The sequence below is a fragment of the Purpureocillium takamizusanense genome, chromosome 8 (genome assembly GCF_022605165.1).
Source record: "Purpureocillium takamizusanense chromosome 8, complete sequence".
NCBI classification, from domain to species: Eukaryota; Fungi; Ascomycota; class Sordariomycetes; order Hypocreales; family Ophiocordycipitaceae; genus Purpureocillium; species Purpureocillium takamizusanense.
In genome coordinates, this window is record NC_063075.1 from 1,820,352 (window position 1) to 1,846,044 (window position 25,693).

A 25,693-nucleotide genomic window follows, 5' to 3' on the forward strand; every position below is an offset into this window, starting at 1 on the left:
TATGACAGTTGATCGCCGACACTGGCTTTTCTATGACATGAGGAAAAGCTCGAGACTGGGTTGCTCAGGGGCCGATGCCGGACAAGAACCGCGAGGTGGTCTGCAGAGAACTGTGCGGCACCAGGCGCAGGGCACTGGAAGCCAGGTTTTCCGCACGAAGTACGAAGTACGTTATACTGTACTCTGTACTTTGTATGCTGTATTCGTACACCGATTCACATGACATGTTGGCAGCCGGATTCGAGGTTGCCAGCGCCGCCACAGCAGCAGAGTCAATGACCGGCGATTTCGTCGGGCGAAGACGAGTTGATGCGGCGCTTTGTACTTGACAAGTATTGACGTTATTATGTGAATCCATCCGTGTCCGTTTGGACCCGCCCCGCCTCGCTCGTCTGGGCCTTTGTGGCGCGTGGTATCCCGCGGCGAACTGCTGCGGCCCTGGATCGCCGGGGCGTCCGGGTTGCCGCCCGGCCGAGGGTGACGGGGGGTCGAGACCAGAGTCTGCCGGCAGGGGTATGTTATGCATGTTCATGCAAAGGACCGAACGAACGAACGGCACGCACACTCCGGGAGTCCGGGAGTCCGGGGAGGATTGCCGGCAGGCCCCGAACATACTAACTACTCACTGGTGGTATTCATACCTTGCAGCTACGTACTACTGACTGTACAGTATACTGAGCCTCCCCAGGAGGATATCTCGTACGAGCTGGGCTCGGCATGGTGATGTGCTCCACGTCTGCAGGAGCCACAGGGTCACGGGACTGGGCGTCTCAAAAGAACAATCCACCCGACGTTTCGAATGGTTACAGAGGACATGATTCATTGCCTCCGCCGGAGGCCTTATTGCGGCTCGATGGACAGTATATGTGCGGTTAAAATTGGCCCCGATTGCTGTTGACATGCGCCTCGTACGCCGTCAAACAATCGACGCTTGAGCTGTGTTGGTGGCATCGACCTTGTTGATCTGCAGCGACTGAGACTGACCGTCCGTGTCTCTGCCACCCAGTGAGGTGCACAGACAGACCAGACCGTTGAGGTTCGAACTCCATTCGCCGTATCTCGGGATGGTTTCCTGTACTAACAATGGGGGGGGGGGGGGAAAGCCACCAACGAACGTTAGTGACCCCGTCGGGCGCCTGCCAATCTCGCAGGCTCTCAATCAACACCATGGGCCAGTTCCCCGCGGCAAACTCCCGCACACACCTGCCCAACCGCATATGTTTAAGGCATCGCCGAGTCCGACAGGGCATTTTCATTGCCAGAGCCAACTCTTTCTGCGTATTGGTCGTCTGGCGCGGCGAACGATGCAGCAGACGCCCCAGCATCAGCAGCGGCAGCAGCGGCAACCGCAACAGCAGCAGCATCATGGCCTCCTCGCGCCCGCGGCCACCGCGACGGGCGGGCAAGCGGAACGCCCGTACCGGTCCCACCTGCGTCCGGCTTGCGTGCCTTGCCGTCGGCGCAAGTCACGGTGCCAGACCGAGGCCGGGTCCGACATGTGCGTGACCTGCCGGGCTCACCGCACCGAGTGCTACTTCCCGGACAGCCCGCGATCCCACCAGACGGGCGCCGGGGCGGCCAACCGCCGTATCCGTCGGACGGCAAATCCCAGGCCGTCGAGCACCCCGACCCCGGCGAGGGTGGCGGCCATGGTGGCGGCCAGAGACTCGAACTCGGCCCGGACAGGAGCAGCAGCGACGGCCGCCGCCGCCGACGCTCCCCGGTCCTCAAGGGCAACAACGGGGAACAACACGATGCCCGTCGGGACAGTGTTTGTCAAGCCGGCGCAGCATAGGCTCATGACCCCGGGCCATGGCACCTTGCCCAATACCGCGGCCTCGATGCCAGGCCTGCCGATCCCCCGGACCGTAAACAGCGAAGAGACTCCCGTTCCACTGGGCTCCTCCACAGACGATGTCAAATTCAACCTGCACATTGTTGGGCCCACCGACACGAATGACAGCCAGTTCCTGTGCGAGTACCTGGCCACCATTCCCGAGGCCATGCGAAGCACTCGCATGGTGGTCCCCCAGTCTGCCGGTCGGTCACGGCCGGTCCTCTTTACTATGGTCCAAAAGCGCCCTGTGGGCATCAAGTTGAACCGAAGTCCGTCCGCAGAGAAGCTCGAGATGATTGAGAAACTACTGGAGCCTTGCCTGATGGCCCTTATCAACGAGTGTGTCAGATGCGCAGCCGGGCTACGAATCTCGATGCTAACTGTACCAGGTTCTTTGCCAAGGCCAACGACTGCCTGCCTTTGTTGGACGAAGATTCATTCCGTCATCAGTATCAGGAGGGCAAGGATCGCGTCTCTCCCGCATTACTGGCCTGTCTGTACGCCAATGCCATCGTGTATTGGAAGCACTCTGCGGTACTTTCGCAACGCAGATGTCCAGACAGCCGGTACGTGTGGAATCTGGCGAACGAGGCCCTTTACTCGGAACTCCACTTGTCGCCGGGTATGCCCATAATCAAGGCCATTCTGCTCAACATCGGAGGCCGACCCACCACCTCTCTCATAGGAAACGGGGTGCTACTTGGATCTGCAGTATCCATGGCTCATTCGCTTGGCTTAAACCACAACCCTCTGCCGTGGAGCATTCCGCGGACAGAGAAGAACCTTCGCATGAAGCTTTGGTGGGCTCTTCTGATCCATGATAGGTGGTATGTCTCTTTATGTTACTACTGCAGCGTGAACATGCACCTCTAAATGCGCCCGCAGGATAAGCTTAGCACACGGCACGCCCCCGCGAATTTCTCGCGACCAGCACGATGTCCCGGTGCCGCTGATGGAACATCTCTGCGATGCAGGTGCCGCGGATAGACGCGTGCAGGCGGCGACGGTCTTTATGGCACTCTATGGCCTCACGGACGTGCTAGACCGCCATCTGCAGCATGTCTACTGCGCAGGGCGGGACTCGTCGTGGGATACGTCCAAACTCGAGCTCGCGCTCAACAGCTGGGTCGAGTCACTGACAGGGAGCACGCGACTAATTATACTGCGCGGATCGCACCTGGACATTGCGGGCGCGACTAATTTGCGTCTGGCGTATCTTACGACGCGGCTCCTCCTGCAGCGCATCCAGCTGGAGTCGGACAAGCAGTCGTACAGCGCCGACAACCAGCACCTCCTGAACCGCTACATACAGGCGCGGCGGACATCGGAGGAGATATTGCTTCTAGTCCAGGAGCTGCAGCCGCAGCACCTCGGCGACTTTTGGATGTCGGTCAGCGCCTTTTCGTTCCCCGCGACGGTCAACTTCCTTCTGCGCTGTGCTCTCGAGTCGGAGAGCTCGCTGGCAGGCCTGGCGCAGAGCACGTCGTTCCATATCGCCAAGGATCTGGTCGCGACGCTGCAGAATCACCGGGACAAGCATGCATGGGACTTGGCGGATGTGTGTCTGGCGCAGCACGCCGAGGTAGTGGGCAAGATGTTGCATGGCATAGCGCCGGACGAGCCCGGGGGCCGAAGCAGCGGCAGCCTCGACGACTGGCCGACGCCTGATGCGTCGCTGATTGACCAGATCTTTCCTAGCCTCTGGGATTCTATGCAGAATGTCTGGTAGTAAATGGGAACAACTAAGAAAGAAAAAGGCGATACTGGCATTGTGCCTCGTGCGTCGCCGTGGAAGAAAAAGCGTGACTCAACGAGCTTCTCGGACCAACTCGTGCCGCATCGGTCAGACGTCTAATCGTGACGCAAGCTTCTAATGCAGTAACAACGACCGGCTTGGAACCAGACAGGCCTGCGAATAAGCCAAAAAAAGGAACCCGCAACGATTGAAATGGTAAAAATAAAACTTCAACGCCAACCGGAGCAAAAGCTGCTAGAAAAGCCCCCTGCCGGACTCGAACCGGCAATCTCAAGATTAGAAGTCTTGCGCCTTAACCATTAGGCCAAGGGGGCCACGGTTTGTCCGAAAAGAGCCTTAATGAGCTACCTAAAGGTTATGCAGTAGGGAGCCAAAGAGTTTTGCGGGACGTGTGTTGGTGAAAGGTGGAGAGGCACACGGGGCGCCACCGACCCCCACCCACACTCCGCCGCGCGCACCGGGAAACTGCTGTCTTGTCTCAGTTGTCCGCGGGAAGCTTGGGCTGCGGAAAAAAAGAATTGGGACTGCTGAGATACGATATCGGAAGAAGGGGTCTGAACCAGGAGACGTTTGATATGGGTATATATATATTGGCCATGGAGGAGGGGTGCAGTATTGAGGAGTATTGCGTTGTTGGAGTGTCTAAAAGCAACCTGGTTCTCTGCAAGCGAGTTCACGGCCTATCTGCCTGCCTATCCGTCCTGTTCCCGACTTACACGCTGTGTTCTTGTTTACGTTGACGGTGTGAACCTCTACGCTCTCCTACGACCCCCAGTTTCACCATGGCGCCCGGAGCCATCGTTGGCGACGAGGACAAGTTGGCAATTGTGCCCAAGCAAGACGCCGTGCCCAACCTTTACCAAGGTCTCGACGAAGATGAGCTTCGCGCCAAGTCAGAAAAGCACCTTCTCTACTACGGCTCCAAATTCCACAAAGATGTAATCACCGGCGCTCGCGGGCTGTACATTTACACGGCGTCCGGGCACCGCATCTTGGACTGGACATCGGGCCAGATGTCGTGCCTTCTCGGCCACGGACACCCCGAGATTGTCAAGGTCATCTACGACCATGCCCTGCAGCTCGATCATCTGTTTTCCGGAATGATGTCCCCGCCAGTCATCTCCCTCGGGGAGAGGCTCTGCAAGGCGCTCCCGGAGGGACTCGACCGGGCCTTCTTCCTTTCCACCGGCGGAGAGAGCAACGAGGCGGCCATCAAGCTGGCCAAGGTCTACACGGGCAAGTTTGAGATTGTGGGCATCGGGGCGTCGTGGCACGGCATGACTGCGCAGGCGCAGGGAACGCAGTATCACTTCGGCCGCCGCGGCCATGGCCCGCTGATGCCGGGCATGCACATGCTGCCGGCGCCCAACGCCTACCGCTCGGTGTTCAGCAGGCCGGATGGCTCATACGACTGGGAGGCGGAGCTGGACCACGGTTGGAGGATGATTGACCTGCAGTCCTGCGGCTCGCTTGCCGCCTGCATCGTCGAGTGCATCCAGAGCTCGGGAGGCATGCATGTCCTGCCGCCGGGATACCTCAAGGCCCTGAAGAAGCACTGCGAGGCGCGAGGCATGTTGCTCATTGTCGACGAGGCGCAGACGGGAGTCGGTCGGTGCGGCGACTTCATGGCCATCAACCACGAGGACGTCGTCCCCGACATCCTGACACTCTCCAAAACCCTCGGCAACGGCCTGCCCCTTAGTGCCGTCGTGACCAGCGACAAGATTGGCCTCGAGGCCGCCGACAGGGGCTACTTCTTCTACACCACGCACGTCAACGACCCCCTCCCCGCGGCCGTCGGCGACAAGGTGCTTGAGATTCTCTTCCGGGACGACTTGGTTGCGCACTCGCGGAGGATGGGCGAGGTGCTCCACGCCGGGCTGCAGAAGCTCTACTCTAGGTACGGCTGCATCGGCCAGGTGCGCGGCCGAGGGTTGATGGCGGGCGTCGAGATTGTCGAGGACCGAGGCACCAAGGCGCCTGCGAACGAGCTGGCCAAGCGCGTGGGAGACCTGGCTTACAGCCTGGGCCTGTGGGCGAATCTGAGCAGCCACCCTAGCTTTGGGGGTGTCTTCAGGATTGCGCCCCCGATCACGGTTACGGCCGAGCAGATTGAGGAGGGGCTGGAAATCCTGGAGAAGGCTTTTGCACAGACGGAGGGAACCCTCCCCTTGTACCCAAAGGGGGAACATGAACGTATTGGCTTAGCGATGTAATCTTTCAATATTGCCTACCATATTGCGCGGTTGCCTGTGGCGGGTGAGCTGAGCCCTGGACCACCTCCGTTGTAGAGGTAGATGCTCGGTCCGGATGTTCCCAGATCAGAAAGAATGCACGACTACAACAGTGATCACCGGCGAGGGCCTGAGTTCCCTCCCCGTGGCTGGCCCTGGGTGTTAGTGGCTAGATGCCTCTGGACTGCTGCGTCAGGAAATGCTTCTGCTTGGCGATCGACAAACGGCCTACCAAGTAGAACCAAGGTCGCTGTGACGAAGCACGCCGGGCAGATCTCAGCCAGGTCATGCTGGTACTCGTTTGGAAAGGAATACAGCTCTTCCTCGGGGACGACATTGTTGCACTGCGGGTTCCCGCACTTGGCTTCAGCGACCGCGGCCCCCTTGCCTCTGCTCACGGGCACGGCCCTGGCGGTCTTCCTCTCCGAGGCGAGGCGGATGAGACTTCTCACCACAGGCTCGTACCTCCGAACGCAGAAGCTGCAGACAATGGTGTGGTTCTTGCGCTCTGTGTCCGTTAGCCGGGCCTTGCATCGTCCCGCGCAATTGCCGAGGGCGGCTTCGACGAACATGAGTTTCTTGGGTGCTGGGACCCAGCCGATGCAGAATTTGGTCCCCTGTGGCAGGAACCAGTTCATCGATGAATCGCAGAGGTAGCCTTTTTCCTGGGATCCCGGCAAATGCTTGTGGCAGTTGGGACAGAGAAGGGGTTGGTAGAGGCCCGCAGGGTCATCAGGAATAAGATGCTCCATGGGTCCAGACCAAGGACCGGCCGGGTGATGACTCAACTGCTGTTCTCCAGCCATCGCGTACGTGTGTGAGAGGGTGTGTCAACCAAAAGCTGCGCAGACAGGGAGAAAAAGCTTCAATGTTGAGCAAGGCTGACGATGGGGACGTGGTACTGTTGACGAAGAAGCATAGGAAGCTCGTCATCTTATATGGTGAGATCTTGACTGACCTACTCAGGTGAATATGAACATGAAGATAGCTCCGCCTGAACCTCTTCTAGTCCTACTTGCCCCGTTCATAACCTAGGATCGCTGTTCTTGCCCAATGCAAAACCCTGGCAGACAAAGGGCGAACTTGACAAAACGTGAACCCATCGCGGAAACGAAACCTTCCACCTCGAAACCCATTCAAACGCCGTGCCGCTATGCCATAGAAACCCTGAAAGAGGGAACGGAAAGAGAGGAAGAAGTAAAAAAACGCATCCAAAGCGCGTGCGAAAACAAATGCTTCGAAATCAACGAATGAGGCTTTCCATAATCGTGAATCATGTCCGGTCGTGGTCGGTGGTTGTTGGGTTCATAAAGCAATCGGTCCCGGTTTGTGCCGGCTGTGGTAGCTGAACCGTCGGACCAGACTCTTGACGGCGACGCCAAGCACCATCATGATTTCGAGCCCAATGATGGCCACCCATATAATGTTGAGGACTTTTCCCTCGTCGAGCGTGGAGAGGCTGCGGTGAAAGGCCGCCATTGTGCGAGCAGGCGCGGCGATTTCGAAAAAGGAGACGAGACGGTCGAAACGCGTAGCGTGCATGATGGAAAGCGCAAGACGCCTCCAGTCTGCCGCGAGAGGCTCGATGAGCACGGAATTGGCAGAAGAAGAATAATAAACAGACGACGTCATACCGGTTCGCCGGTATGTTTGTGTGCTCGGTCGCGTTTGGGAACCTCGGCGGGCCCCCCCAGGTCTCACCGCCCCTGTAGGTGTAGACGCGGGTGGTGCAAGGGCGCTGGCAATGGACGAGCTGGAAAGGACAGAAACTGACGCAGATGGAAAAAGAGGGCGGATCAAAAAAAAGCGAAATCTTGAATGCAAAAGGTTGGCAGGGGAAGGACGCCTCCTCGTCACAAGACGGAGCGAATGGCTGGGGACTCGAGCAGCCTTTATCGCAGCCAGGTCAGTCAGTCAGTCAGCCCGCCTGGCGCCCCCCTCCCTCCTGCACCCTCGTGAGTCCGCAGTACGGTGGGCGTTGGTCGTGCCTTGAAACTCGTCGACGCTACGAAACCCGCCTGCACTGGGCTCTCGTGGGGGGCGTTGGCTCAGATCGGACCCGACCCCGAGACCCTGTCGATTACTTTGTGCAATTGGTTCAGTTGACGAGAATTGTTGGAGTCCACGGATGCTGCTGACAGACGACAAAGAAAAGAGTCACGGCAATCTTTTTTGTAAAAGCCTATGCGCGTCGTCCCAGAGGGTGAAAATGCCCACGTGGCCACTTGCCGTCGGATGGTCATGTTCTGCCAATGAGGCACCGCTCCCATCCATCCACTGTTACCAGAGGGCTGGTGTTAGTATGCTGCACAATGCGGCGAGATATCAGCCCGAGGTACCTAAGTATGGACGACTGAGCTACGTAGCAATATTTGTAACACCTATAGCCGACCTCCTGGCAACACAAGGATTCGAGGATGTGACTCTGGGTGCTGAAGTGTGAGTCTTGCAACGGCCGGGACACGATACGTCCCCATCACCAACGTCACGGGCTACGTTTAATGCTTCTGCAGTCGTTCCCCAGTTTACCTGTCGCCTTGGGCACGACTGAAAATTTCTAGCCGAGCCACAGTCATTATTTCTAGTGTTACGCAATTTCATGTCCTGTGCGAACGCCATACTCGTTGGCAGCATCCCTGAGCTAGTCATGGGAATTGGCGACGACTTACACTTGCGGCAGAGAAAAGGACGATAGATGGTGGCTGCCGTGGCCCCTGCAGATGAGACACTCTGGTGCGTGCTCTGCATGTTTCGCTAAATGTCCACGGTTCGCCAAACGGACAGAGCCGAATGCGAGGCATAGCTGCGTAACGGTACAATGACGCCAGTTCGTATTTCGTCCGTGTGCTCTGGACTGTAGTGCGATCCTCCCGTCTAGATGCAGAATTCGTTGGGATGAGGGAACACATACGATACCGTGCTGCGCCAGCCGACATAAGGTCCGGGGTATTGTACTACTGACTGGGAAACAAGGGCAGATGGCATGCAAGTGAAGTGCCCCAGCGGTGGGACGTTGCAGTTGCGCCGAGGCGCTTTGTGGTGCAGGCAAGGAGGCTAAAGACGGACGATTGGAGTGCCGTTGGTGGGTTTTAGCACCCGCTTCGGCCGCCTGGTAGTTACACCGCGCTATCTGGGTGGCGCGCGATCGTGACGCCAGCGACGGCCACGGCTGAGGAGCAAACTAGAGTACCGAGCGATGCGCCACCTTCAGCATCACAGTAGCCAGGATGATCTTGCCTTTGTCCTCTACAACAGAGGAATACCTGCCACCTGCTATTTTGTGCATTGGTGGTTAGGTATTGGTACCACTTTAGGTTGGGAATTGAGAAGAAAAGGTTAGGCTGTTTGTTGGCTGCCTGAAAGTCTAGTACCTACGAATACTGACTGCTAGTATGCGTGGTCGGCCGCTTGGTGGGCACACCCACTGTAGACGTGCCCACCTTAATACGCATGACGTTTCCCTGGCCTGCGGCGCGAAACCAGCTTTTCCTAATGGTCTGGTCTAGCGGGCAGCGGGCGCCCGCCCGCCAGCATGTGCCGACCACGATGACGTTGCCTATTTGCCCCTCATTTGCGACGCGAATGGGCAGCAGGAAGCCGACAACCGCACCAGCCACTTCTCTCTCCCTCTCCCTGCTGTCACCAGCTTCAAAGCAGATTTTATTACGATTCGCAATACAATACCTCATCTTTTACTTCTGCATAAAGTATCGCGCGAACGTAACCCCCCTCTCTGAAACCTATCCTTTTGTATTCGACCCTCCCCCCAACCGTTCAACTCGTCCCAACCGCGCGGGGTAGCTAGCAGCAGCTATGGCGACCCAGTCGACTGTCCACGTCAAGAACATCGCGTCTTCAACGAGCGACAAGGAAGTCAAGGACTTTTTCAGCTTTTGGTAAGCTGCGAGCGCCCCCCGCCCCCCGGCCCCCGCCCCCCGTTGGTCGTTTTGCACGAAGCAGTACTGATTTCGTCGCGACAGCGGCAAGATCGCAGACTTCCAGGTCACGGCTGCCGGCGAGACCAAGGATGCCGAGGTCACCTTTGAGAAGGAGACGGCCATGAAGACGGCCCTGCTCCTCAACAACACCCAGCTTGGGCCCAACCAAATCTCCGTCGCCAGCGCGAGCGGCAGCACCATCGACGAGGGCTCGCACTACACCAAGAACGCCGACCGCGACTCGGACGAGCTCACGCAGGAGGAGAAGCCGCGCGCGCGCATCCTGGCCGAGTACCTCGCCCACGGCTACGTGGTCGGCGACGTCGCCATCGAGCGGGCCATCGACCTCGACGCCAAGCACGGCGTCTCCAACCGCTTCGTGAGCACGCTCCAGGGCCTGGACCAAAAGTACCACGCCACGGACCGGGCCAAGGCGACGGACCAGAGCTACGGCATCTCCCACCGGGCCAACAACCTCCTCACCGGCATCAGCTCCTACTTTGAAAAGGCCAGCAACACGCCCACGGGCCAGAAGCTCGTCAAGTTCTACACGGATGGCTCGCGCCAGGTGCAGGACATCCACAACGAGGCGAGGCGGCTGGCGGACCTGAAGAAGGAGGAGCACGGCGGCAGTGCCTACAAGGCCGCTGGCCTGGAGAGGGTGTTTGGCAAGGAGAAGGAGAAGCCGGCAGAGGGCGCTGCTGCTGCGGCGGCGACGACAGCGTCTAGCACGGGTGGAGCAGCGGGCGTCGCGACGACGACTCCGGCTCAGACTGCCCCCACGGAGGGCGTCCCCGCAGTCAACATTGACGAGGCAAAGAAGGCCTAAATGCTTCGTTCGTGTACCAGATGTCATGACCCTACAGTCGATTACAAGTTGCCGGCAGTTCAATTCAATAGGAGCACATCGTAATGCGGAGTGTATTAATTCTATGCGTTTATTCACTACTAGTTCATTCCTAACCCGGGAGATCGACGATGCATGGAGTGATCAAGACAATTTCATGTGGCGGTTTGCCGATAGGCGCGGTCTCTGTTTAGGCATGGTCAGCCGCCGCCTATTCGCCTTGAACCATCGCGTCACATACAATTGCCCTCCTTTTTGGAGAACTTGTCCTTTAGGGAGCTATCCATCGGTCCCTCCGGGTTTGAGCTAAGATTCTCGAGTTCCGACTTCAGCGTCTTGTCCTTGTTCTTGGCGCTGTCTGTGCCCTGGCCACTGGCGGGCGGATCGTGTAGCTGGCGGCCAGACTGGCGCTCCGGCGGTGGGGACTGATGACCTTCGGGCATTGTTTCGTGCTGTAGACTCGTCTTGCTATAGTATGTCCTTTGAGTTGGTAATCCGTAATGGGGCACTGCACGGATGATACGGAGAAGAATAAGGCGTGTCAATGGGTGCTTTGGCTTGCACCCGACGACGCTTTGTGTGGCATTCAGCAGCCTTTATGCCACAGAAAGAGGTTTATGGCGTCATAGCTGTCCCTTACATCATCATCCGCTGTCAAAGTGTCTCGATAGAGTGCGGCCCTCGACAGCGTGATCGAGATGGTGTCAAGATGACGAGAGTGGGAGCAAATGCTCCTTGGTGGAGCCCGATCCCAAAGTGGATTTGCTGCTAAGGTAGTCGACGATCCGAGTCAAAGGGAGCAGCACGGCACTGGGCCACCAGAAAGCTAAGTCGCATATCCAGGCTTTGACAAGATTGATGGATCCGTGCTCCGCTCTTTGTAGAATGTGCTATTTTGGGCGGCTTTGTACATTCCAAGACCCCTGGTCCTCAACAGCACAGCTTCCATCGCGAGTGCTGGTAAGACAACGCTGGGAACGACGGTGTATGAACACGACACGGTTCCCAAGGGAGACTTGGGAGGACTCTTTTACCCACTTCAGCCATGTCTTGCTGCGCATTGGAGCAATATCCTGATTGGAGTCTCTGATGCTGGGAAACGCGATACGCGGTCGCGATGATTGGGAAAAGCGACAGGTAACACTCGCTTTCCTGTTCGGTGTATCAGCTCAGTCTGGGCAATGGTTGCACGCCAGCTGTTGTGGCGCCACCTTCACCTGAGTGGGCACTAGGTGCCTTTGAAGTTACTGCCCGTGCTGCCCGCCGTCAAAGGACGCTCCATCCAGTGGACGGGCGGGGACCAGCAGCACCATCTCAGGGGCTTTTACAGCCTAATGGAAGGGGTTTAGCGCCCGTCGTGAGCGTCCCACCACCCCGCACCTCAGAGCTCGCAGCGCCCGCTCTGGGCGGGCTGTGACGCGCCAGGCACTTGCCGTCCGTACCTTTGTTGGCCTCATCAGTGGGTGAGGCGGACGGCACCCCGTCCTCCACGTCCTCCACTCCTCCCAAAGCCAAGCATCGACTGTTGCAGAATTGTGCCGAAGCCCTTCCTCGCCGTGTTTCTGTTTATTACCTCCGCACACACCCGACACTCACACGCGACGACCAGCCCCTGGAGCTCTCGACGCAGCAGCAGTAGCAGCAGCAGCAGTAGCCACCAACAAACGACGGGAACTCTGCGGGCCACTCACTGCTCGTCTTCGAACGAAAGAAACGACCATGCCGGACCTTAACTCGGTGCCTGCTTCGCCGCACGCCTTGGCTGCGCCTCGACGACAGTCTTCGCACCAGATGCCTCCGCCGGCCACGTCCCAGTCGCCCTCCCTCAATATTCTACCCTCCAACCAGGATGTCGTCAGCCACGGGCAGAGCAGCAGCCATGGCCACACGCACAGTCGACACCACAGCCTGAGCCATGCCGCCTCGTCTGTGCCGTCACCACAACTTGCGGCGTCCCAGCCTCTGCAGCCGCAAGTGGGATCGTCAATAGAACCCGGCGTGGGACCTGGGCCTGGGCCTCTGCGACACCCGCGGCCGCTGACAGCAGCGGAATTGCACTCGCAGCTGGAAAAGGAACAAGAGGCGGTGGTGCGAAGTGGCCCTGTCCGTTCCACTTATAGGAGTTCGACTGACGTGATTGCTTCGTACAGGTAAACCGATTGACGCGAGAACTGTCTCTTCTACGCGCTGCCCAGAACGCTTCCGTCGTCTCCAACGCTTCGTCTACGTCGGCCCCGACGTCGACGCACGACCCAATCGCCGACACATCGCTGCTTTCCGGCTCGGGGTTCAGCATTCCCACGACGCGTCGACACCACCGCAATTCTTCTTCGGCTTCACAAAATTTTGCTACGAGCCAGCTCGCTTCCTCGTACGAAGCCCGACACCATATCCCTTCTCGTCCCTCGCAGCCAGTACCGCTCTCGCGACAAGACAGCGCTGCCTCGAGACGCAGCCAGACAAACTCCCCTGGACCGCAGGTCTCGTCGCTAGATCCCTCAAGCTACTTCCACCAGCAAAGAATCCCCCCGGCAGCATCTGCGCCAATGAGCTCTGTCGCCGCCACGCCTGGAAGCGGAAGCATGGCCGACCAAATGAGCCCCGCTCTGATGGCAGCAACATCCCGATACGAAGAGACTGCCTTCTACCGCAGCGAACTTGAGACTGCGAAGAAGGAAAATGAGGCATTAAAGCGGCGCATCAGGGACCTTGAGAGGATGGTACAAAACAGGCGAGCGAGCGAAACTAGCCGCACCAGGAGCGAAAGTGTTAGCACCACGGCGAGTGCCAGCGTTGCGACCGCAGGCGGAGCCGGTATTGCGGGACCACGCGATGTAGCGGCTTCCAGGCCGGAGAGAGGGCGAGGTATGACGAGCCAGAGCGTTGCTAGTGCCAGTAGTGTCGCTGTCGGGGTTCCAGAGGATGAGGTAAAGGTGGGAGAAAGCGCTGCGAGCTCCGGTGTGGGAAACAATCAGCCTTGATTCATTATGGAAGCAAAGACTACCAGTGCAGCAAAGATAGAGAGATTACTGGATATGGCGTGTAATGGTCAAGGGAGCCTGGCACAGATATAGTATGGCCAACACGAGGCGTTATGGGGAGCGAGTCAACGAAACTGCAGAGCAAGCACTTTTTTTCTCCTTCTGATCTGTCCTTGGTCTGAACTAAACATTCATTGTCGTATAAGTTTCAACCGGCCAACAATGGCATGCTACCGCCATGGAACTCTGTTGCGTCTTCGCACTTCGCACGTCTATACGAGCACTTCCAGTCGTCAAAAGCCACTTCTCACTCTTCGCCCGTCGCCGCTGAGTCGTCGAGGTCTGATTCGGCGTGCGTCATCTAAAAGTTTTTCCTGGCGCGTTTGGCGGGCGGTTCGAACGTTACGCCGTCTTCGTCCCAGAGGTCCTCGTCCAGCAGCATCCGCTTCGAGGTCGCTGGCGGGGCGTTGTTGTTGGGTTTGCGATCCGAGCCCGAGGACCACAACGACTTGGGGCTGGGGGGGTTAGCGGCGAGAACGGAAGACCGAAGTTTCATCATCGGCTTGTCCTCGGAGTCGGAGTCGGAAAAGGGCGTCGCGAACTGCTGAAGAAGCTCGCGCTTGATCTGGGAGTCGAGATCCTGAAACAGAGGCGAGGATGGCGCAAACTTGCCCATGTCGTCAGAATCGTCGCCCGCAGTGGAAACTCTGCCATTTGTGCGGCTGTAGGGACGCAGCAGCTTCTTGAGCGGCTTATCATCGTCCGAATCCGACTCGTGCTTGAGGTCCAGGACAGTTTGAGCGCGGTGTTGTCCATTGATGCTTTGGATGCGTTGAGAGAGGCGCTGCTTCATGAGTGGTTTATCGTCATCATCGTCCGAATCCGACTCGTGCTTGAGGTCCAAGACAGCTTGTTGACCGCGTTGTTGTTCATTGATGGCTTGGAGTTCAGCAGCCGCAGCTGTGCCATCAGGTTCGTATAGGCTGCAGTCATCATCCTCTGCATCCGCATCACCGAGGTCCTCGTCGCTGCTGTCCCGTAGCTCAATCAGCACAGTCGACGCTTCGCTGGGTGTTTCGTCGCGGCTAGCGAAGAGTTCAGTCGGCACGCTCGACAATTCACTGGAATCTTCTTCTTCGTCGTCGTCATCGTCGCCGTCGCTGGCATCCTCCTCCTCCTCATCCTCCTCTGCCGCCGCTGCCGCGATATACGCGTTGCCGCCGAGGCGGGCCAGCTTGATTCGCAAGTAACCATCGATCCGCTCCACCAAGCTTCTAAGCGTAGTCTGGTCCTCCAGCGCCGTCAGGAGGTGGAAAGCCGCCGAGAGCGCCGTCCTGAACTTGCGACTCTCGAACTCTCGCTTGTCGGACTCCCACTTCAACTCCTCAACGTGGGTCGCCTGCTCCTCGAGCTTCGCCTTGGCGTCTTCGGCTTCCTTGAAGAGTCCATCGCGGGCTTTCTGCAGCGCGTTGTTCGTGTGCTGCATGCGATTGCTCTTGGCGACCTCCGCCTTGAGCTCGTCCCGCGCAGTCTGGAGGAGCGCCTCGAGCTCGAGCTCTCTTTTCTCAAGCTTCTTGTTCTCGGATCGAAGTTTCTTCGCCTTGACCTCGAGCTTCTTGACGCGTTTGTGGAGAGGCGTGTTGGCTTCGTCTTTGGCCTTGCTGTCTTTTGTCTCGCCGTTGCTCTTTCTCGTTGAAGATCGGTGCAGCTTATCCTCAGTGCGTTCCTTCTTCATAGCACGAGGTGTGGTATTGGCGGGCGCCGCTGGGGGCTCAGGCATGGTGGTCTTTCCCGAGGTCTTCTGCTCTTGACGGCGAGACTCCATTGTGTCGTGCAGGCTCCCCCAATTGGAACCTCGAACGCTGCGGGTTTGTGTGTAGGCAATGTGCTACTGCTTCGCAAAGATTGAAGAGCTCGCAAGTAGACTCTGGAACAGGAATTGTAGAGTGTCGAGAAGCGTGTGACGGATGGCAGGGGTGAAGTCGACGTGTGCAGGTCACGATGTGGCCGGGTAACCAGGAGACCAAGCCCTGATCTCGCAGGTAGTGTTGTGAGAACAATAAGATCAAAACAGGGCTGTGAATGGGGGGGGAAATAGAATGCAAACGGGCTGTTCAGGGCAGAGGGGAGCAGGGGAGCAGGGGAGCAGGTCGTCGCAGCTGGCTGCCAGGTGCGCCACCTCGACGCGCATGCGCATATTGCCTTGAGGAGAACCACAGCGGTTCGACTCCCACAGATGGCAGGCAGATGGTGTTTCCATAGTTCCGAGTAATTTCCTCGCCATGATGCACCTCCGGCTCAACTACTGTCGCTTTCGATATGTTGGACTATGCCTTGAAACTCATCAGTCTCATCATACCACAAGAGGCACTGCTCTCCTCAAATGATTTTTCCTGCTTCTAAAGCTAGAGGCGACGTAGAAGAAAATAAAGCGGAAAGGCTTACAAAAGCACAAAATGCGGCGTTCGCGAATCTCGTGCCGTAGGCGCCTCCTATCGCAACCGCAAGAGCACCGCCTCACCACATATACGCTCACACACGACATATCTAAGGCGTACTTCGATCTATACTTAAATCAAGCTAAGTGGTATTCGCATGTCATGTGGATCGTCTGACCATGCATACATCAAGATACATCAAGCACATGCTGTACAGTCCCATAGTTGGTCCCTTGCCACCTCACGTCAGTCGCACATGCCTTGCCTCAATCAGACAATGATGGTTTCTTTTTTTTCTTCGTCATGTCGTGAAACGTCCCTTTACGGAGCCACCAAATGGCTAATCACCTTCTTTCCCTCGGGCAACGTAAAGTGCGATTGGACGGCGCCCCAGCTCTCCTCGTTGTAGCCCTCCTGCACCTTCTGACACGTCCGGAGGCCCCATTCCGAGACGCCCACCATGAGGCAGCTCTCGAACATGAAGGCGCAGCTCCCCTCGCCGACCTTGACGGGCTTCAGCTCGGCTTCCCGCGCGCCCTCGTTGCTCTCGGCGTCCGGCCCGTGGCCGCTCATGACGTTGTGCAGGCTCGCGCCGCCGGGCACGAAGCCCCCGGCGCCGCCCCGCTTGGCGTCGTAGCCGCCGCGGATCAGGCCCATGAACTCGCTCATGGTGTTGCGGTGGTACCACGGCGGCCGGAAGGTGTCCTCGCCGACGAGCCAGCGCGGCGGGAAGATGACGAAGTCGGCCACGGCGGTGCCGGGGACGGGTGACGGGGCGGACAGGACGGTGAAGATGGAGGGGTCGGGATGGTCGAAGGTGATGGTGCCAATGGCGTTGAAGCGGCCGAGGTCGTACTTGTAGGGGTAGTAGTTTCCCTGCCAGGCGACGACGTCAAAGGGCGTGTGGGCCTGCTTGGTCTCGAAGAGGCTGTTGTTGAACTTGACCGTGACGAGGAACGTCTGCGGGCCGTCCGACGCCGTCGCGCCAAACTCGTCGCTGAAACAGGCCACGGGGGCCTGGAAGTCGCGGGCGTTGGCGAGACCGTTGGAGCCGATGGGCCCAAGCTCGGGGAGGTTGAAGTGACCCTGGTAGAGCTCGAGCGCGTAGCCGCGCGCGCGCCCGCTGACGAGATGGACCTGGTACTTGACGCCGCGCGGGATGACGCAAATCTCCATCTGCCGGACGAGCAGCCACCCGAACTCGGTGCGGATATCCAGGTCGCCCTCCTGCGGGACGATGAGCAGGTCGCCGTCGGCCGAGTAGAAGACGGAGTCGCAGGCCATGCTCTTGCCCGCGGCGTAGACGAACATGCCGAGGCCCTGCTTCTGCGTCGGGTCGCCCGCGCCCGCGACGAGCCTCAGGCCCGACACAAAGTCCAGGTCCTTGGCCTCGTCGTGGTCAAAGGGATCCCAGCGCAGCTGGTTGGGGATGTAGTGCATCTTGGACGCCTCATCCTTGGGCATCCCCGACGCGGTGCGGGTTTCGGGCGCGGGCTGGTAGGGCGGGTGCGCGCACGACGGCAAGACGCGGTACAGCCATGTTTGCTTATTATCGTGCCTGGGCGCCGTAAAGGCCGTGCCGGAAAGCTTCTCGGCGTACAGACCCAGCGGGGGCTTTTGGGGGGAGTTGTGGCCGATGGGAAGCGCACCCTCGACAGCTTCGGATCTGGGGTTCAGCAGCAAGATCGTCAGCCAAAAAGCAAGTCGCAAGTTGAACGGAATTCGCAGCTCAGCTCTGTTGTAGTGTAGCGGGGCGCGGCAACGTACTCGAAATGGGAGTTGAAGCCGTTCTGATAACGGTACTTCTCCTTGGTCTCAAACTGCGTGACGGGCATGGTGGGCAACGGGCGATGAATGAATGATGCACAGTCAGTTCAATCTCGCCCCTGTTGCGAGCAATCAATCAGGCAGAGCCGCCCCGGGCGGCGGGCGGGTAGAGCAGGCTTCATCCTTTTAAACTCTCTTGGCTTGGCCCCGACAAACACCCCCCGTGGAGTCGGTCGGGGACGGGGACCCTGCCCTGCCCTGTCCTGTGCCTCTCGCATTTCGTGACGTGAGCGCGCGCGCGCTGTGTCGAATCCGATTCCGAGCCTCGTTCGTCGTCGTGCGACTTATTCCGCCGTGGGGAGCTTGGGCCGCCGCATGGAGGGGCAAACCGACAGTAACCGCCCAATCCCGGGGCGCCGCCTGTAGCTGCTTCGTTCCGCGCGGGGCTCCGTGGGGTGCGGAATCGAATCGATCACTGTCCGGCACTAACAGCCTCACGTACAAAATGCTCCCAAACAAGTTAAGGTCAAGTTCGGCGTCAAACTGCGTCGGCTGCTTACGAGAACAACATGCTCTTGCGGAATGAGTCCAGCCAGCGACGTCGGTCAGGGCCTGCATCTTTGCCATCGCTTGCGCGTCCTTTGTCGGGCCATCATACAGAAATCGGACCGGAATGGTTTGGACTGAGCCGTAACTACTGTAACAGTGGCAACTCCATGAACTTGAAACGCGTATGATGCACCTGGGCAAGGCGTACAGTATATTTAGTAGCACAACCTAATAGCCAGCTGCTGGTCAGACATCAACCCCCCCTTTTTTTTAACGACCATGGGCGTTACACCGGCCTCGGAGAAACGCATGTGAGCCGTCGCAGGTTGGCTCTTTCATCACAGGAAGAGAAATTACAGTGTGACAATGTGTAAAGAGGTAGCGAGGTTCCAACAGACCTCGGAATCAATTGACCAAAGCCCCAACGGCTTCGGCACGAATGGCACAAAGGCGACGCCTCCGGCGGTCGCTCCACACTAACACTACCGAGAGTATCTAATCGCAATATCCCGGGCGCCGACTCGCAACGAATCCAGCGAAGCCAAACAAACAGTTGAAGGAAATATTGGAACAGATATCGGGTGTAGGAGGTTATTACTCTTCCTCCTTCTTGTTCTTCTTCTTCTTGCCGCCGCCGCCGCCGCCACCGCCGCTTGTAGGCTGCTTCTGGAGGTGGACAACCAACCGTGTCCACGACTCCTCCTTGTCCCATTCGAACCCGGCAAGGTACGGGTTGTCCAGCTCGTCGTCGGCCTTGGAAACAGTCAGTCAACAGCAAACTTGCGATGCGGATCATTCCGGACTCACCCGCTTCTTGTACGCCTTGTAAATCGCGTCCATCGCATCCTTGATGGTGACACCCTTGAGGTTTCTTGCCGTGACTTCCATGCCCAGTGGGAAGTGCAGGTCAATCTTCTTGACAGGAGGCTTGGTCAAGGGAATCTTGAGGATGGATGGGTCGTCGATTGACATGGGGCTCGAGTTGATCTTCCTATCAAGTGAAACCATCAGCACTGTCGCCATCTGAGAACGTGTCCAAAGGGGCCGCTGGGCGGAGGCTCATGCCAGGAAAAGCAAGTACTTACCACCCCGTTTTTTGTGTCTCGACAGGAAGCTGGATCTCAATCTTGTCCTTCTCTGCAATTATATCTGTAAGTATATACGCTTTGACATGTATTGTCATTGGCAGCATGCACTGTGACGCACGCAGGATACAAGCTTGCACGGAGCGGAGGTAGTGGGGCCAGTGAGCTTACCAAGGTCATTGATGTTCATCACACCAGCCGCACTGGAGCTTTGCCTCCTATGGCCCTTCTCCTTGGGCGGTGACGACGACAGGCCTTGAACGGCGGAATCGACCTTGGAGAGCGGTTCAGTCATGGTGGAATTTGCTTGTTGACTACGGCCAGAGAAGAGGCGGTAATCGCTGGACGAGTACTGGCGTCAGCGTTTGATCAATGAGTAGGCGGCGTTCAAAACGCGCCCCGGAGACCTCGGGCGAGCCTGTAGGACGAACCTGTGATGGAAACGGGTGATGGTGAGATGAGTCGATGTGTATCGATGATGACAATGATGAAGAGAGGAAGAAGAGGGGGATGAGGAGGGGAAGGGAGGGGAAGGTCCTATTATCGGCAGGAGGGCAGGGCAGAGGTGCCTGAGGTGCTGAGACCCAAGCAGGAACGAGCCGTCCTGTTGCTGGGCTGGACGCCCAGCTTGTCCCCTACGGTTTCGTCAGACCGGGCGGGGTAAGTGCCATCAGCGGCCGTCGCTGCCATTGCGTCCTGGATCGCGTGACTGCGACGCACACGGGTGCTGCGGTACTCACACCTTGATGCCCGTTCGGGTTTAGCGCTGGAGCTGCAGGGCCAGTTTGATCGGAGGTCCGGGGTAGAATCCGGGGAAGCATGTCGATTGACCCACAGCAGCGGCGCTTGGTGAGCTGATGAACAGGTGATTGAGAGACGGATGGGCGTGAGGGCATTCGCATGGCCGACCGGGAGGAGGAAACGCGCCCGTGGGAGCGTCCAATGCTTGAAAATGCCTGCGGCGTCGCCAGGACGAGAAGGTTGGGAATGGTGGGTGTGTACAGAGTACATCGCCTGAGGTGAGTTTGTATTGGATGGCGTGTTGGGGACCTGCTGTTAACCTTCAGCGCTGCGGACGAGGGATCTGCCTGGGCAACCCCTCCCTCTTCGGAGGGCTCGGCCTGGACGGGCAGTGCAGCCAGTGCCACGACACACGGAGAGCTCGGCTGTCAACGTTGTACCTCAGTACTGCTGTAACTCCAGTGGTGGCTGTAGGTACCTACAGCAGTGCAAACACCGAGGCCCGTGCAACGTGACGGGCGCCGGACGCAAGGGCGCACCTGCCTGCAGTGCCAGCCGGGCTTGCCTCGCGCATCGCTGGGATTCCAGGGACCCCGCCCGCCACACACCTCAGCATTGAAGCCCACGTTGGGCCGTGCGGAGCGCTGTGGTGCCTGTCGATTGGCTTCGTCCCGCCAGAGTCGTTGCAGCAGTCCGACCCTGGAGGCGCATCAGACGACCATCCATCCATCCATGCCTCCAACGTCCGCCCCCTCCCGCCGCACTCGGAGACCGACCTTGCATGAGGGGTCAGGGGATCTCTCTCTGTTGACTGGACGTCCGCCGAGGCACACCTTGCGTTGAATGCAGCAAAATGATTCCGACTCCTCCTGAGATTTAGACCTCGATTGAGGCCAGCATGTTTGGTCTCAAGGCCCCGGCTTCTCTGCCATCTCTTCTTCAGTCACCGAGCTCTCACCTTAGTTCACGATGACGACAGCTGACAGTGGATCGCCACCTGGCCCGCACGGCACCTCGCAGGAGAGTGGAGTCGGGCGGGGACTCGGACCTCTGTTTCCCGAACAGGGTTGAACAGGCCACCGAGACGCGTGATGATGTGCCGCTTCGCCTGCGGGGGCGTACAGTCGTCCCGTCAAGTTTGAGAGTTGCAGGCGATCGGCTCCACGAGAGAGTAACATACTTTCTAGTTAATCAGCTGGGATACGAACGACACGAGGAGACGGTTGCTGACTACCAAGAGCATTCGAAGTCACACCCAGCGGCTGCTCGAAATTTCCATGTTCGATTGTGCAATTGACGGACCTCTTCGAGACGAACGGTCGTCATCGACGACATTCTTATGCCATGCCACAAGATTGGCGGCTTCCTCATACTCCTCTCAAGGCCACCATAAGAGCGCCTCTCAGCATTGTCTCTCGAGCGCTTGAGGAGGAGTGAGGCACCTTACGATGAGAGCGTGCCATTTTGGATGTAATAAGATCCTCCGCTCAAACAAAGTCTGGTCGACCGTGGCGTGTCGCATCAGATGCAGCAGCCCCTACGCCAGCGAGTCCATCACGATTCACGACAACCCGATGCAGCGAGGAAGGCTCTGCCCAGTTCATCGTGCTCGGCCGCAGTCCAGTCTCCTCCAGAGCCCGTGACACCCCTTCAAGTACTTACGCGATTCAGACCGTCTTCTCTGCATCAAGCTCGCGCGACAGTTTGCTTGCCCTGTGCAGAGTCTTTGGGGATGGTCGGACGCAACGACATGACCGCCAGCGAGCGAGGGGGGCGCGGGCTGACGTGCGCACAACGACCCAAGACCGGCCGATGAGTCCACACCTTGTTTATCATGGATCATGCGGATCAGAAAATTGAAAGGGCCACGACACCTCAAGTACCTCGCGCATTTTTGTGTGGTTTCTTTTTGCCTCCCCCTAATGAGGTGCGAGCGCCCACCCTTCAAATGATGAGAGAAGAAAGAGGGTCTGGCGCAGACCCGGTGCCGCCTTTACCCTCTTTGTCAGCAGGGACGCGCAATTCATGGGCACGAAGCAACGTCAGCCCTGGCGTTGCCTCTCCTCTTTTTGCCCATGAGCGACACGGCGGCACACGAATGCGATGATGCGGCGGCGAAATTTTGCTGCAACGCGAAGAAAACTGTGGATATAGAGGGCCCCTTGCTGGTTCATACTTGTTCATCCATCTCCGTCGCACTCGTGGTTGGGCAACATTTATTTTGCGTGTTACACGCATCGCCTGTCGTTCTCCGCCGCCCGCCTGGCCCCCCCCCCCTCTGCCGCTCTTTTCGGACCGTCGCCCCTCCCGTCATGACCAGCCTCAGACATGTCACCGACGACACCTGGCTTGCCTGACAGTGCCATCAGGAGGCCAGGTACAGTCGTCGCCGCGCCGTATAAACCGCCTCCGACTTTTCCCACGCGCCTCGCGCAGCAGGCGAGACCGATCGAGGTCCAAGTCCCGCCCCTCATCGCCGGTGCCCTGGTTGCCGCCTTCGCAAAGGCTCTGGCCGACGGTCTTGGAAACGAGCTTCTCACCCACTACTACCTCGGCGATCAAGTTGTCAGGGTGAACCTCGACCGCGTCATCGACCGCCTTCTTTCCACGTTTACTCACGAGCTTTGGGATGAACTGTTCCAGTTCTACCACAAGGACGGCCCTCCTGGCGCAGAGGTTTCTCGCCAAGTCACGCGCCTGTTCGAAGGTCCAATCCGCCAGATAGTCTTGCTGCTGAATGGCCCAGAGACTTCACCCTGTGTCCTTGACAAAATCGGCCCGGGATTGTCGCAGAGACAAACAACATGGTCAACGAGTGCAGGGGGCATAGATTTACCCCTCGCTCTGCAGCTTCTCTGTAGCTACTGGCACAGGGAAATGCCATCGCAGTCCCCGGGAGGCTCACCAGATGATATTGCTCGCTCATTGCACGGCATAATTGTCAGTGGTACCGCCGCTCAGAATCTCATATCCAGGTTTCGCAGGGTCTTGCTGTCGCCGCACCATGTCCAGATGCACCTTGCCGAATCCGCCATCTGGACCATGCTCCTGATCAAGCGACCTTACCCCTCGCCCTCCGATGGTTTTCACGTTGCCCAGTTCAAGTACGAGTGCCAGCTGTTTGGGCCACTCGACGGCATTGCGGACCCGCAGCTGGTCAATCTGGGGACCCTGCCAGCCATCACTGGCACTGCGGAAGACTGCACACACACAACGGTGTCCTCCTACGTCAATTCACAGTGGCCCAAGTGCGGAAAGCTGGTCCTGGGTTGTCTCGAGGAAGCTGTGGGCAATGCCTCATACTCGTCCCGACACGGCGAGCCCATGTCCGGCATGTCAGTATGGGACGGGACAGATGAGAATGGCCCGCCTTGTCCCGGATTGCGACTCATTCACATCGAAGTCGAGGAGTCGGTGATTCGAATAAGCATTTCGGCGTGGACACATACAATGATTGAAGTCTTCCAGCAAATGTGCTGGATGTGCGCAGCCATTAGCGCGTCCCCCTTTCCCGGCGCACTCTCCGAATGCGCCGCTGAGGTGACTAGCTGGACCTATCTGAATGAATCAGTATACGTCGATTGCAGCTTAGTGCATCAGCCAGTCCCCAGTGCGACTGGTTTGCCATGGTTGCGCCAGATGCAAGGGGCAGCCATTGCGAAGGGGTTTCCATTTCCTGCACACGAAGTCCAGCAGCACGTAACGGCATGACATGTGCCCGGAGCTGTTCACAGCAAGCAACAAGTTCTTTGAATTGCATTCTAGATCGAGCGAAAAACAATAAAATATGATACCCCATTTTTCAAGGATCGTACAGGCCTCTCGCGCGTCGCCCAGTCAACAGCTCGGCATCGCCGGTTTCCGTGACCCTGTAAATGTCTTCGTGCCTCATGCCGAATTTCCCCTCGAGGTAAATGCCTGGCTCGATCGTGAATGTCATCCCAGGACTGAGCTTCACAGTATTCCACTTGTTCAGGTACGGCGACTCGTGCGCTTTGATGCCAATGCTATGGCCAACCCGATGCGTAAAGAATTCTCCGTAACCGGCAGCATCGATGACGGATCGCGCGGCAATGTCCACGCTCGCGGCCGTGTTGTTCCACCTCATGGCCTCGGAAGCCGCCGTCTGCGCGTCGAAGACAATTCGCCAAATCTTTTCCTTTTCAGCCCGGAGGGGATCCTCGGGGACGCGCCGCCCCTTGGGCGGATCGATGAGGAAGCTGCGGCAAATGTCGGACGTGTAGCCCAGGTAACGCGCCCCGACGTCGATGATGACGACGCTGTCAAGCGTGAGCTTCTTGCCGCCGGTGACGAAGCCGCCGTGGGGCAGCGCGCCGTGTTCCCCGAAGAGCATGATGTTGAAGACGGTCACGAAGCCCATCGAGAGCAACGTGTTGTCCAGGATCGCCGTGACCTCGTCTTCCGTCAGGCCGGGCACGAGGCAGGTTCGCACGGCGCGCACGGCGACAATGGTGCCCGTGTTGACGGCGCGAATGATTTCAATCTCGGCGGGCGACTTGGTCTGGTGCACCAGCTCCGCCTCCGGGGAGAGGCCCACGGTCTTGAACCCGTTGTTTTGCAAGCCGCGCACGATGAAGTCGCGCATCTCCTCCTCGACCATGAGCGTCGGCTGCTTCTCCTTCTTGCCCGCGAAGAGTCGCGACTCCAGCAGCGTCTTGTACGGGTTCCAATGTTCCTCCCAGATGACAATGTCGAGCTCCTCGTCGCGCGAGGGAATGCCGAGCATGCGCGCGCGGCCTTCTTCGAAGTGAGCCGCGAGAAACGCCGTCTTGGCAGACACGGAGCCGTCGGACGCGCGTTGGGGAAGCACGAGCATCAAAAAGGGACGCTCCTCGGCCTCCCCTGGCTCCCAATCCGGTTGAGAAACATTGCCGTAGTATCTGTGACTGGTTAGCTGCGGCCAAGATCTCCTAATACATGTGTGCATGTACATGGAGCACATACTGGAAGGTGAATCCCGGCTCCAGGACGAAGGCGTCTACGCCATTCTGGTCGAGGGCTCGCGCAAGCCTATCCCGCCTTTGGATGAACTCTGCAGCCTGGATCGGCCTCGCGTTGTCGAGAAATGAAAGGTCCTTGTGCAGAGTGTCGATGGAGCATTTCTGGATGTTTTTGAGTTGCTTAGCCGGGTTTCGATGCCCCAAGACGGTCCCAAGGCTGCCGGTCTTTACGAGAAGGGCAGTGATGATCACAGCAGCGATGAGGACGTGGATAACTCTCCCAGGCGACCGCTTCGCGCTGTACCGCTGCTTCTCGAACAGCGCAGCTTCGCCAAAGCCAACCTTTGTCGCTGCCATATTCTGTTGCTGGCCGTCTTTCGGAGAGTCATGCGCCTCCGGGAGAATGAACATTTGTGAGCTTCAATGGCGCGCAAACGATGGCGGAATATAGCAGCACATATGGGCGCCGTGTATAGCCGAGTTAGCACTGACATTACCACCACCCGAGGTTGACGCTCCGATTGAGAATGAAAGCACTAATATAGTAGTTCGTCCCGTC

General features: G+C 58.3%; 12 protein-coding genes and 1 non-coding gene across 13 annotated transcripts; 5 read left to right on the forward strand and 8 right to left on the reverse strand.

Annotated features, from left to right (window-relative positions):
• The first annotated feature begins 548 nt into the window (after positions 1 to 548).
• Positions 549 to 3,650, forward strand: JDV02_008589 (uncharacterized protein). The gene is made up of 5 exons (XM_047990201.1): positions 549 to 940; positions 1,007 to 1,036; positions 1,104 to 2,176; positions 2,227 to 2,664; positions 2,723 to 3,650. The coding sequence occupies exons 3-5, from the start codon at positions 1,218 to 1,220 to the stop codon at positions 3,564 to 3,566; spliced, it is 2,241 nt and encodes a 746-aa protein (XP_047846208.1). The 5' UTR covers positions 549 to 940; positions 1,007 to 1,036; positions 1,104 to 1,217; the 3' UTR covers positions 3,567 to 3,650.
• Positions 3,651 to 3,834: 184 nt separating this feature from the next.
• JDV02_008590 lies at positions 3,835 to 3,907 on the reverse strand. Its single transcript has one exon. It is a non-coding gene; the product is annotated as a tRNA-Arg (tRNA).
• Positions 3,908 to 4,375: 468 nt separating this feature from the next.
• Positions 4,376 to 5,809, forward strand: JDV02_008591 (uncharacterized protein; the record flags this gene model as incomplete). The annotated part of the gene is made up of 1 exon (XM_047990202.1): positions 4,376 to 5,809. One exon carries the CDS (start codon positions 4,376 to 4,378, stop codon positions 5,807 to 5,809), a length of 1,434 nt encoding a protein of 477 aa, XP_047846209.1.
• A 180-nt stretch (positions 5,810 to 5,989) lies between these two features.
• On the reverse strand, positions 5,990 to 6,579 carry JDV02_008592 (uncharacterized protein; the record flags this gene model as incomplete). The annotated part of the gene is made up of 2 exons (XM_047990203.1): positions 5,990 to 6,006; positions 6,060 to 6,579. 2 exons carry the CDS (start codon positions 6,577 to 6,579, stop codon positions 5,990 to 5,992), a joined length of 537 nt encoding a protein of 178 aa, XP_047846210.1.
• A 371-nt stretch (positions 6,580 to 6,950) lies between these two features.
• JDV02_008593 (uncharacterized protein) lies at positions 6,951 to 7,948 on the reverse strand. Its single transcript, XM_047990204.1, has 2 exons — positions 7,462 to 7,948; positions 6,951 to 7,395 (listed from the first exon to the last, which is right to left on the reverse strand). The coding sequence occupies exon 2, from the start codon at positions 7,367 to 7,369 to the stop codon at positions 7,133 to 7,135; it is 237 nt and encodes a 78-aa protein (XP_047846211.1). The 5' UTR covers positions 7,370 to 7,395; positions 7,462 to 7,948; the 3' UTR covers positions 6,951 to 7,132.
• Positions 7,949 to 9,364: 1,416 nt separating this feature from the next.
• Positions 9,365 to 10,778, forward strand: vip1. The gene is made up of 2 exons (XM_047990205.1): positions 9,365 to 9,723; positions 9,808 to 10,778. Exons 1-2 carry the CDS (start codon positions 9,641 to 9,643, stop codon positions 10,592 to 10,594), a joined length of 870 nt encoding a protein of 289 aa, XP_047846212.1. The 5' UTR covers positions 9,365 to 9,640; the 3' UTR covers positions 10,595 to 10,778.
• On the reverse strand, positions 10,665 to 11,350 carry JDV02_008595 (uncharacterized protein). The gene is made up of 2 exons (XM_047990206.1): positions 10,854 to 11,350; positions 10,665 to 10,798 (listed from the first exon to the last, which is right to left on the reverse strand). Coding segments are annotated over exons 1-2 (204 nt in total). The 5' UTR covers positions 11,056 to 11,350; the 3' UTR covers positions 10,665 to 10,796.
• Positions 11,351 to 12,066: 716 nt separating this feature from the next.
• On the forward strand, positions 12,067 to 13,812 carry JDV02_008596 (uncharacterized protein). The gene is made up of 2 exons (XM_047990207.1): positions 12,067 to 12,700; positions 12,763 to 13,812. The coding sequence occupies exons 1-2, from the start codon at positions 12,332 to 12,334 to the stop codon at positions 13,591 to 13,593; spliced, it is 1,200 nt and encodes a 399-aa protein (XP_047846214.1). The 5' UTR covers positions 12,067 to 12,331; the 3' UTR covers positions 13,594 to 13,812.
• Positions 13,813 to 13,954: 142 nt separating this feature from the next.
• Positions 13,955 to 15,418, reverse strand: JDV02_008597 (uncharacterized protein; the record flags this gene model as incomplete). Its single annotated transcript, XM_047990208.1, has 1 exon — positions 13,955 to 15,418. One exon carries the CDS (start codon positions 15,416 to 15,418, stop codon positions 13,955 to 13,957), a length of 1,464 nt encoding a protein of 487 aa, XP_047846215.1.
• Positions 15,419 to 16,106: 688 nt separating this feature from the next.
• On the reverse strand, positions 16,107 to 18,091 carry JDV02_008598 (Homogentisate 1,2-dioxygenase). The gene is made up of 2 exons (XM_047990209.1): positions 17,799 to 18,091; positions 16,107 to 17,697 (listed from the first exon to the last, which is right to left on the reverse strand). Exons 1-2 carry the CDS (start codon positions 17,864 to 17,866, stop codon positions 16,353 to 16,355), a joined length of 1,413 nt encoding a protein of 470 aa, XP_047846216.1. The 5' UTR covers positions 17,867 to 18,091; the 3' UTR covers positions 16,107 to 16,352.
• Positions 18,092 to 18,612: 521 nt separating this feature from the next.
• On the reverse strand, positions 18,613 to 19,913 carry JDV02_008599 (uncharacterized protein). The gene is made up of 4 exons (XM_047990210.1): positions 19,604 to 19,913; positions 19,433 to 19,484; positions 19,155 to 19,338; positions 18,613 to 19,100 (listed from the first exon to the last, which is right to left on the reverse strand). Exons 1-4 carry the CDS (start codon positions 19,725 to 19,727, stop codon positions 18,942 to 18,944), a joined length of 519 nt encoding a protein of 172 aa, XP_047846217.1. The 5' UTR covers positions 19,728 to 19,913; the 3' UTR covers positions 18,613 to 18,941.
• A 539-nt stretch (positions 19,914 to 20,452) lies between these two features.
• Positions 20,453 to 24,077, forward strand: JDV02_008600 (uncharacterized protein). Its single transcript, XM_047990211.1, has one exon. The coding sequence runs from the start codon at positions 22,502 to 22,504 to the stop codon at positions 23,882 to 23,884; it is 1,383 nt and encodes a 460-aa protein (XP_047846218.1). The 5' UTR covers positions 20,453 to 22,501; the 3' UTR covers positions 23,885 to 24,077.
• JDV02_008601 (uncharacterized protein) lies at positions 23,968 to 25,545 on the reverse strand (the record flags this gene model as incomplete). Its single annotated transcript, XM_047990212.1, has 2 exons — positions 23,968 to 25,074; positions 25,139 to 25,545. The coding sequence occupies 2 exons, from the start codon at positions 25,543 to 25,545 to the stop codon at positions 23,976 to 23,978; spliced, it is 1,506 nt and encodes a 501-aa protein (XP_047846219.1). The 3' UTR covers positions 23,968 to 23,975.
• Positions 25,546 to 25,693: the final 148 nt, after the last annotated feature.